General features: G+C 46.4%; 1 protein-coding gene across 2 annotated transcripts in view; it reads right to left on the reverse strand.

The window, feature by feature from the left end:
• Positions 1–8,146, reverse strand: part of RAB3B (RAB3B, member RAS oncogene family) — a 58,133-nt gene extending 49,987 nt beyond the window's left edge. Inside the window, exon 1 of one of the 2 annotated variants that reach the window (XM_054213059.1) lies at positions 8,098–8,146. Coding sequence is in view for 1 of the 2 variants with exons in the window: in XM_054213058.1 (XP_054069033.1) it covers positions 2,896–2,916 (21 nt within the window). In the remaining variant the exon portion in view is untranslated. Of the gene's footprint in view, positions 1–2,895; positions 2,972–8,097 lie in introns of those variants that run through there. The other variant, XM_054213058.1, reaches the window with a different exon arrangement.
• Positions 8,147–9,777: the final 1,631 nt, after the last annotated feature.

The following is a 9,777-nucleotide window of genomic DNA, read 5'->3' on the forward strand; positions in this document are numbered from 1 at the left end:
TCAGCGGTGGAAGGAGAAGTCAACAACACGCTGGTGTCGGGCAGCTCCCATCTGACTCGTCAGAACAGCTTGCGCAGCCATCGCTCCCCAAGGAATTTATTCCCTCCTTGGTGAAAGGATGTTTCAGTGGCAGTGTAACCCCCTGCTAGCTGGGTACAACAGCTACAAACACACTTTGTTTAGGATGATTCAGCGGCTTCTCTGCTGTTTTACAAACACATGCAGACTAACTGGGGTTTTCTTACCGAAGACCAAGTCAAACCTGACTGGCACGCAATGTGCAAGAGAAAGGCTTTCAACTGTTTCCACTTTGACTGCTTGGGAATAATCCTCAAGAAAATACCTATAACAGGAAAAATTTAGCTACATTACAGAAAACCCATTACACAGGAGAAGAAAAAGCTGCCAATCAGACTGTCCTTGAGAACACTTCAGTATGAGACCTTGCGTCTTTTAATTCTTTGCCTGGGCATCCCACTTCTTTGTAGCTAAGAGCATACTAATATTAACAACCTGTTTTCCCCACATGCTTTAGCAAAGGGAACAAGGTCTCAAACACTTCCACTTCCAGCTAGTTTTGCAAGAATAGGCAGTTATGTAGCTATGAGATACCTTATGATTTCCCTATTGAGGAAAAGCCTGCAGCGTGAGCTCGTCTTTTATTAGACAGAGAAACCACATAGGAGGAGGATGCTACAAATGCTCTAAAGCAATAAAATCTTAATCAGAGCTTATTGGCCACCGAAGAATAAGTTCCCCAGTCAAGGTGCCTCTCCTTTATTTTCTGTTTTGGCCTAATGAAGTTTAAAAAAAAATGACGGCTATCACCATAAGACACCTCCATGGGAAACCAGCCTTCACTGCTTTCAGTACTCCCTGAAGCGTGTCATACAGATGGCTCCACACAGCTATACTCTTTAATTTGTGACCAACATCACGATAAAGAATCAAACTGTTTTGTAGTGCAACACAAACCATCAAAGTGTTACTGCTCTTACAAATCACTAATAGTGGTCACTGCTGCCCCGGTTCTGCACTATTTACTGCCTACAGCCAACTTCAGTGAAAAGCAGAACATGAACTGTCTAAAGCTGATGGTGTTGGCTAGAAATCTTGCCATCCATTTGCTTACAGAAAAAAAAGAACACTAATGTTGAATTCAAGTGTTTCCGCCTTTAACATTTTGGGTATAAACTAATGGAGGGTTGTTCTCCTCTATCCACTCACAGCAAGACACAAGAAATCTGATCATTACCTTGGAAGTTTAGGCATCTCTGCATTAGCAACCACATGGGTCTGTTCACAGACATGGCCGTTTCCACATCGCACTCTCTCTCACAACATTGTGAGGAAGAAGTCTGAATTGCCTTTGGAAAAGGCTCTCCTTGTCTGCTGTCAGCCACCTCAGTTAACCACAAAACATGGTCACACTGATGTCCCTGCTCACTGCAGGGAGGCTGGACCAGATGACCTTTAAAGGTCCCTTCCAGCCCACACTATTCCATGATTCTAACTTATACGTCAAACTACACATGAAGACATATCTGCAATTTCAACTTGTTATGAATCTGTGTATTCTGTATATTACAAGTTCCATGCACTTCTAACAGTAAAAACATCTTGTCACAGCTTTATTTTTAAAGGCCAAACAGAAATTTACTACACATGTTTTGTATTATATAGGACCAGTGGCAATTTAAATGTGACTGTTTAACTGTTTCACCATCATCCGCTAACACACACACATTTCTTTTATTAGGCAGAGGAGAAGATGGGGGCGAAAATGCCCTTCTATATTTCTAAGAGTCAAATATCTTATGACAGTATGCTACTTCATGCTACTGGATTCAGACTCATTTTGTGTGTGTCCAGCAACCGAGCCTCTGCTGTTTCTCCTGACATATGATTTTATTGCCTTACAGAGCTACCAGTCACAAACCATCCCTTTATTTCAGATCCAAACTTCCTTTTTCTTACTTCCATTTTATTGTTCCTGAGTTCCAGTGCCCAAATCAGACAACAGAGAAAAAACAAGAAAGAAGTTAATGACTACCAGGCTAGAAGGAGAAAGTGGTAAGAGCAGGCGACAAGAGAAAGGGCAGAGTCACAAACACGGTTGTACCTGTTAGACTCCTGGCTACCCATAGGCACTGAGGAGTGCGGAAGGAAGAAAAGAGATTACTAGATACGCTGATTTAGTAAAAGCAGAAATAATGAGGCTAAATAAAGGTAGGAGTTAAAAAAACCCCACGTACATAGTGCTAAAGTCACTACAGTGTGCTAAAGTCAAATATATCACACACCCGCCAAAGCTCTTCTAGAAACATAGAATAGGAGTGTTGTAGACAGCTCTGAAGATGCTAAAAGACTGTGTAAACTATTCTGGAAGTTATGTGGTAGGGAAAAAACAAAAAAGTAGCTAAACCAAGAGATTTCTTCATCTCTAGTATTTACAGCTTAGCAGTAATCCATGAGAGACATTACTGACATGCAGCTTAACTTCTTTTCAAAAGAGCTAATACCTTGTGGGGTTTCCCCCCCCAAGTCTTAAAAAGTGCATCTACATTAAGAATACTCTAGTTCATAAATTACACATCTATGTCGATTCTCTATTACAAGAACTCACTCCTTTATACGCTCTGTCATCCAAAAAGAATATTTTTCTTTTTGGGGAATTAAATTAAATCTTGAATCAGATTTCTATCAAGTAATGGAATTTTCTTTACAGCCAAGGTATGCTGTCCTAAGAATAAAGCTTATAAAGGAAATAAGGCCACGACCTTAAGGAGTCTTATACAAATGCTAGTACTACAAGAGAGATTTATCAGAAGCAGAAAACACAGCATGAGCAATTAACATAACTGCGAATAAATATTGCAAGCAAGCGATAGTTACCAATTTAGATCTATAATCCATGAGACAGATGGAGGCTTTGCTGTGAGTATATGAATCAAGAGAGTGGTCACACTGTTGAACCTGCGATGTAGAAGCAAAAGGATTACAACGTTTACGGTAAAGATGGATAATAAGAATATTATGTAAGAGACTAACGGGTAGGCAGGTTAGGCTGTGAACACACGGCTGTGTAAAGGTCTGAGCTTCCTTCACCGAAGGTGAAGGGGAAAGCCCTGCAGCGTACAAAAGAGAACAGAAACAGCGCTTGAGTTAGTGACAGATAGAGAACAGCAGATATTTGGAGCCATCAGTTTAAAATTTATTAAAGGGACAATATCTAGATTAATCTAAAATAAAAGTTTTGGATAAATCCTACAAGCGGGTGCAAAATCTCAGACAGGAATCATTACGCCTCTCCTGCAGAAAGGCAGCAAAGTAAAACGAACCAAGGAGCAGCTGAAATACATCTGTATACATCAGTGTTTCGCACAAAGCCCACGTCAAAGTCTAGCATGCTGCAAAGGCAAACTGCAATAGGATGTGGAAATGCCTGCAACCCCCCTCACAGCACATCTACACCGAAATAACTGCCTTAAAGTAATAGTTATTCTGGGTTTAGAGCAGAAAAACATAACAGAATTCAGTCCTCTTTTTCATGGCTAATATAATTTAAAGACCAACTTTGTCTCTGGTGCATTTCCTCTCCAGCAAACAAGGCTAAACCACCGGTTTTCATCTTGACTTGCATTATCTTGCCTTGTGGAGACTGCCAAGACACACGGACAAACTCAGACCTTATGTAAATAACAAGCTGCAGCCACCTATTTCAGGTCAGAATTTGGATCAAACAAGACAAATCCTTTCTCACGATCCACACAATTGACAATCACCTCACTTGGCAAGAAGACAGCACTTTGCTCTTGCCCAAAGTACTGCACATTTGTCAGTATTGGTTACGTTTCTTCCCGTTTTCCCACCCCTGCCCTCTGCAGCAGTTGGTCCCTGTGGCAGCCTCTGGCTCGCACTTCAGTACTGCCCAGAACTTGATTTTGAGGCATCATCCAAATAACTTAACTGACAGATCTAGAACAAAAATAATTCAACAGTGCAAACAGAAAGAAAGTTAAGTCTACGGTTATTACTTTAAAAATGTGAGCCCCTCATCTTGGCAGCAAAAAGTAAAATCGATTTATTGAGTCCAGAAGTCTTTGCAAGAAGATGCTTGTAGTGGGTTTGGATTTGCTACAAATGAGTTCAATATATGCATGACTACTGAAGGATAAAAACCTCTAAACAATGTAGGTGGTTATTTATTATTATTATTACCCATTCAGTTTTGGGAACACAGGCTTTAAGAAGCCTTGTAAGAATTTGCTGGGTATGGAACAAAAGTCAGGGACCTGCAGATATCACCCCTTTCCCATCAACTCTCTAACTTTACAACTACCTTTTGTTAGGCAGCAGGCTGGGACTGTTGTTAGAAAGATTTCCCCGAGCCAAATGTCTCTCCGTGTCTGAGGCCATGCCTCTCCCATTTCCTGCACGACGTTCAACATCCTTAAAGTCCATTTTAGAGCCATGACAAAACTCTCAGGAAGGGGGAATTAGTCACTCTAATTTTACAATGGCAAAAAATGCAAAGAAATAAAAGTTCCCACATTTTTTACTCTCTTCTATGAGTGTTTTCATGGCGTTTCTTTTATCATCGCACAGGTCTGTGCCTGGTGGCAAACACGCTACTCCTGAAGATACAGAGAAAAATATTTAACAGTACAAGGATCTCCCCTTCTAAAGGGGAGCCAGTAACCAAGCCCAGCTCAGCTCTCTGCCAAAGGATGCATTGAACAAGATTTACATCCTCTTTTATGCTCTGAAAAGTGGACGCAGAGATTTCCAAAATTCCCCGAATATTCCATTGAGTTTGCGAACCCCAGGAGCCAGCCAATTTCTGGACCTACAAAACCACCAGCTGAGGCTGACCCTCAATCCAGCCCTGTCTCCAGAAAACAGTGCAAGCTGAAGAGGTTGACAGCTATCACAAAACTCACCATCATTAAAGCCCTTGCTTCCCGTTACAAACACGGCAACGGTGGGCAAGATAAGGGACTTCAGCCACCTTCTCCTCGGCTCTCCAGCCTTGCAGCTCTGCCTCAGCTTCCCCAAGAATGAAGCAGCAGTAGTGAAATACTTCTGAGTACCTCACTGCTGAATACACTGAAGTAGCAGTGGCACAAAAGCACTTGGAGCAACACCCATGACACCTGTAACTCCCTGCAGATCCTTCCCCAGGAGGGAAGGATTCTTCCCTCCCTCCCCAGGATCCCTCCCTGCTGGAAGGCTGGACACAGACACATTCTGCACTGGGATACAGCCCTCCACAGAGGAAGCCACGACTGTGTCCTCCCATGGTGGTGGAAGACAAGGCAAGCTCAGGTATATGATGGAATTCATACTATCCGAGACTAGAGTCAGGCCACATGCAGATTTGGGTAGACACCCCTCCACCACTGCGCAAGAGACAGTTTTACCGATTTTTCTGCATCACCAGGTCTAAAACCTTTCATTTACAGGTAAAAGTAAGCTGCTGTCCTGACCAAATCAGGTGACTGGAGACATGTATTGTCTTGTAAACCTGTAAACCAGAACCACATGGAGACAGGGCCAGCTCAGGATGCCCCTGCAGTGCAGGAGAAGTTTAATTTGCTGCCTTTTGTCCTCCTCCTCCAAGCAGAAAACCTGTGATGAACAAGCTAGTTCATTTCTCTGTGCTGTGATGGTCTCCGTGCTGTGAAGTAAGCCACCTGCTAACTGGGACTAGAACAAGCACCCTCGCAATTCCCATGTTTTAATTAGCTAATACTTCCAAACATAAGTCTTACTGCTTACGTCAAAGATCAAATACTACAGCACTGCAGTAAGCTAAGCACACATTTACAAGAGCTCACTAAACACTGCAGATACTTTTTTACAGCACACAGTATAGCTGAAATTACCAGTTCGAGATATTTCTCAATGTTAGCCATTGAGAGGAGCCTCAGAAAGAACTTCTTCCTTGCGTTGAACTAGTAACAGAGAACAGCTGTGGACTTACAGGGGAGGGTGAACCGGATGGATGCGAGTGCCCTTCCCTGGTGCTACCACCAGCCAGCATAATGCAAGACCCTGAGATGCGATGCTGTGACCTGCCCATTTTGATCTGAGGCTGCATCAGATCACGTGAAAATAAAAGTAGGGAAAAAAAAATAGCTATCTGAAACACACACAAGTCAGCTAACATGACTATTACATGACAATGACAACTAGCATGCTAATGAACACTACATGCATTGCTTTCCTACACCTAGGTGTAGCAAGAACTACTGCTATTAAAACCTAAAGCTAGCAAGTCTTCTCAATTTGTTACTTGAAAATGTATCAGATCTGCAAAGAGGGCAGCACAGTTTGGTCAAAACTGCAAAGGAAGTTTGATTTAAATATTCGTTTATTTGCCTTCCTTCTGACTTATACCACAAATTGTCCTGATAAAAGAGTCCTGAAGACGGTGATAACACCAAGGTCTCAGTGAATGCATATACAACCACTTCCAGGATAGCGAGCACAAGAAACAGGAAATAAAAGGTTTTTAGTTATACGCTTACAAACAGCATATGGATTCAATCTTGTACCCACTATAATACATACAATATACATACCAGTGCTCCCGTGATCTGCGTACAGATTCAAATACACAGGCGAAGACTATGGCTCCACTGACATTCTTACCTTGTGAGGAAAAGTACTTAGAAGAGGAGGTTTCTTTGAACCCAGAGCTAATCCAGGCTACTCTGCAGCCCCACAAAGTGTTACTAGCACAACTGTGAGTGCAGCACTGGGTCAGGGGTGAGTAAATGAGGAAAAAAAGAAGTTGAAACCAAGGTTTGCCACCAAGGAAGTGCGCAGAAACACAAATTAAACTTCTGAGGCCACGGTCTTATATTGTCTCAGGCCAAGGGAAAACCTGGGTTAAAATTAAACACTCCCCCCCTTTATTATATATATTTTTTTTTGTCAGGTTAGTCTTAATTTAGGTCAGATCAACCTGATGCACTGCACAAACACACTACTGCTTGTGCCGTGAGAAGGAAAGGACAGAACCTTGGGAGGCAGAAAGGTGGAAAGGCTTGTGCCAGCGCTGGCAATACTGCCTGCGATCCCACAGCACCACGTTCCGTGAACATGGGGCGACACTGCCTTGCTGCTGGGAGAGAAAACACTGGGGGGGGAATGCGTAGCCTCAGAACATATGGCAAAAAAGACCACATGTATTTTGTACAGCATAAACTGAAGAAATTGGGAAGTTTAGACTTTTTATGAACTAAATTAGAATAACTGATCCGTGTGGCTTCCTGAAATGGGCTCGCTGCTGCTGTAGGGCGGAGTGGACGTCCACGCTGTGCCTCCACCTGTACGGCGAGACAGCAAACCCGCGGTGGGTGCTCTGCGTCCAGACGCACAGTCCAGCGGCAGCAGGTCTCAACCCTTCAAACAGCAGCAACAACAACAACAACAACACACGAAACCCCCCCCATTTCCCGGCAGGTCGTTTGACGGCCGTACAGTTTTTTGTTTCGAAGCGCCGCATCTCCCGAGCAGAAAACAACCGCCCAGGGTGCCAGGAACTGACAAAGGTTACACACCAGCTGGGAAACAACCGGGAAGGCCCCGGCCTCCAGCCTCCCCCCCTCAGGATATTTTAAAGATAAAGCAGTATTATATCACCTCTTATTGCTGATAAATATTTATTTTAGAGATTTAACTGCTGTCACGTCCTCCTCCACGTCGCTGCTGAGGGGCTGCCTCTCACACCGCACCTCAGGGGCACTGAGCTCCCATCCCGGCCCCTCAGACGACGCCCCGCCGCCCGGGGCACCTCCCGCCTCCCGCCCTGGCCCCCGGCCCCGCTCCGCCACCGTCCTGCCGAGCCCGGGGACAGCCCCGACGCTGGGCACCGAGGGGGGCGGGAAGAGTTTTGGGGGACAGTGAGGCGAGGCCGCCCCGAAGCCTGAGGGGAGGGCGGGGGGGGCGACGCCCCGCCGGCCGCCCGTGCCCCCCTCACCGCTACTTTCGGCGGGGCAGGCTGCGCCCCGACGGCGCGCACGGCGGCGGGAGGAACCCCCCACCCTTCCTCCTCCTCTTCCTCCCCCAGGGGGCCGCGGCTCTTACCTGAGGCGGAGGAGCGGCAGCGCCGAGCCAAGCCGTGTGCCGGTCCCGCGGCCGCCGCTCGCCTGGCGGGAGCCGCCCCCCCGCCGGTACCTGGGGCGGCCCCGGGGGCGGAGCGGCGGCGGGGCGGGGGGCGGCGGCCGAGCGGGAACGGCGGGGCCGGGCCGCGGGAGCCCCGGCGGAGGCTGAGGAGGGGTGCAGCAGCGCGCGGAGCCGCTCCGCAGGGAGCGGGAGCCAGCCGGCGGTGGAAGGAAGCGCCGACGGGGGCCCCGTCCAGGTGCTCGCCCTCCCGGTGCTCCGCTCCCGGGGATGTGAATCCCCTCAGGCGTTCCTGGAGCTCCGGCGGCGGGGAACGCCGTCCCAGGTACGACCCTGACTTGCCGTTCTTGTTGCACTCTCTTATACGATCTGGAATTCACTTCAGTAGAACTGTTAACTCTGCAGCCTAGTGATGGTGGCTGTGGCATCAGGAACTCCATTGCTACTGGTGAGAAGACACAAAAAAAATGAGGTGGTGGTGGCTGCGATCCTTCTAAGTTGCTTGTCTGATGAAGAGGTTGCAGCAAACCCTCTTGGCTTTAAAATCCTACAAACGGATTCCAAGTTCAAGATCAGAGACCTAATTGCGGCCTGTCGCTCACTGGGAAACCAAAACCGCTTTCAGAGATGATCCCCTAGATAGAGTGAACAAAATCATGGGTGTTTAAAAAATCTCTCTGATGTTAATAATGAGGCGCTTCCCAAACAGACAGCAAAGATGGCAGCGTGTTTTCCCACTGCCAGGCTCTAAGCAAAAAGAATCTAAGCCCAAAGACAATCAGCTCCAGGAGAGTGGCTCCTTTCAAGGGGAGGCCAGCGCAGGAGCCAACTAAAGAGGCTGGAGCTGCAGGATTCCTCTCTTCTCTCAATGACTAGTAAGCAGCTTCCAGGGACCACCTCTGAACTCAGGGCTCTAAAATTGGTGGCTGCAGGTGCCTCTGTGCCCCCACCATGTCCCTCGGAGCACCGTCCCCTTCCCGCCAAGTCTCATTGTGGTGTGCCATTGCGTTTGATGTGCAGCACTTCAACTCAGCTTGGACACTGCCCAGAGAGGACAGAGATCGCTTTGTCTACTTGTAAAAGCTTTTTGCACATCTGGTGATCTTCAGTAACCATCTTTGGACTGGCTTGTAGGTCAACCAGCCTGTGGACAAGCTTTAGCTTTCTAACAGTTCAGCCACTTTAAAGGAGTCTGTAAATTGCTTTTATTGCTACGTTTTTCCCAGGGTAGTTGGCTAGCTAACAGTATCACGAGAATGCAGAAATCCAAAGAATGTGGCAGTGCTATAGAACTACTGTATAGCCAAGGTCTGCATTTTAGGAGCAACCACAGGAGAGTTGCAGAGAAGCTTCGAGAAACACCTCTTCTCACTGCAGATCAGAGATGCCATACAGCTTCTCCGTTCCGTTCAAGTCAGAACTATCTGCCAGGTGGCCCAGGGCATGATTCTACCCAGCATCGGAATCATTTTCTACCCTCATCTAGAATGACAATGTTTATTTGCCATTGAGACCCCAACTACAATTATTGTTATTTAAGCCAGGCCCTGATTTAAGCCTTAAGCAAGGTATCAGCTTTGCGCAGGCAACCTGAAATAATCGATAGTGCAACAAAATCCCAGACTCATTACAATAGTTATTTCA

The sequence above is a fragment of the Rissa tridactyla genome, chromosome 8, assembly GCF_028500815.1.
Source record: "Rissa tridactyla isolate bRisTri1 chromosome 8, bRisTri1.patW.cur.20221130, whole genome shotgun sequence".
NCBI classification, from domain to species: Eukaryota; Metazoa; Chordata; class Aves; order Charadriiformes; family Laridae; genus Rissa; species Rissa tridactyla.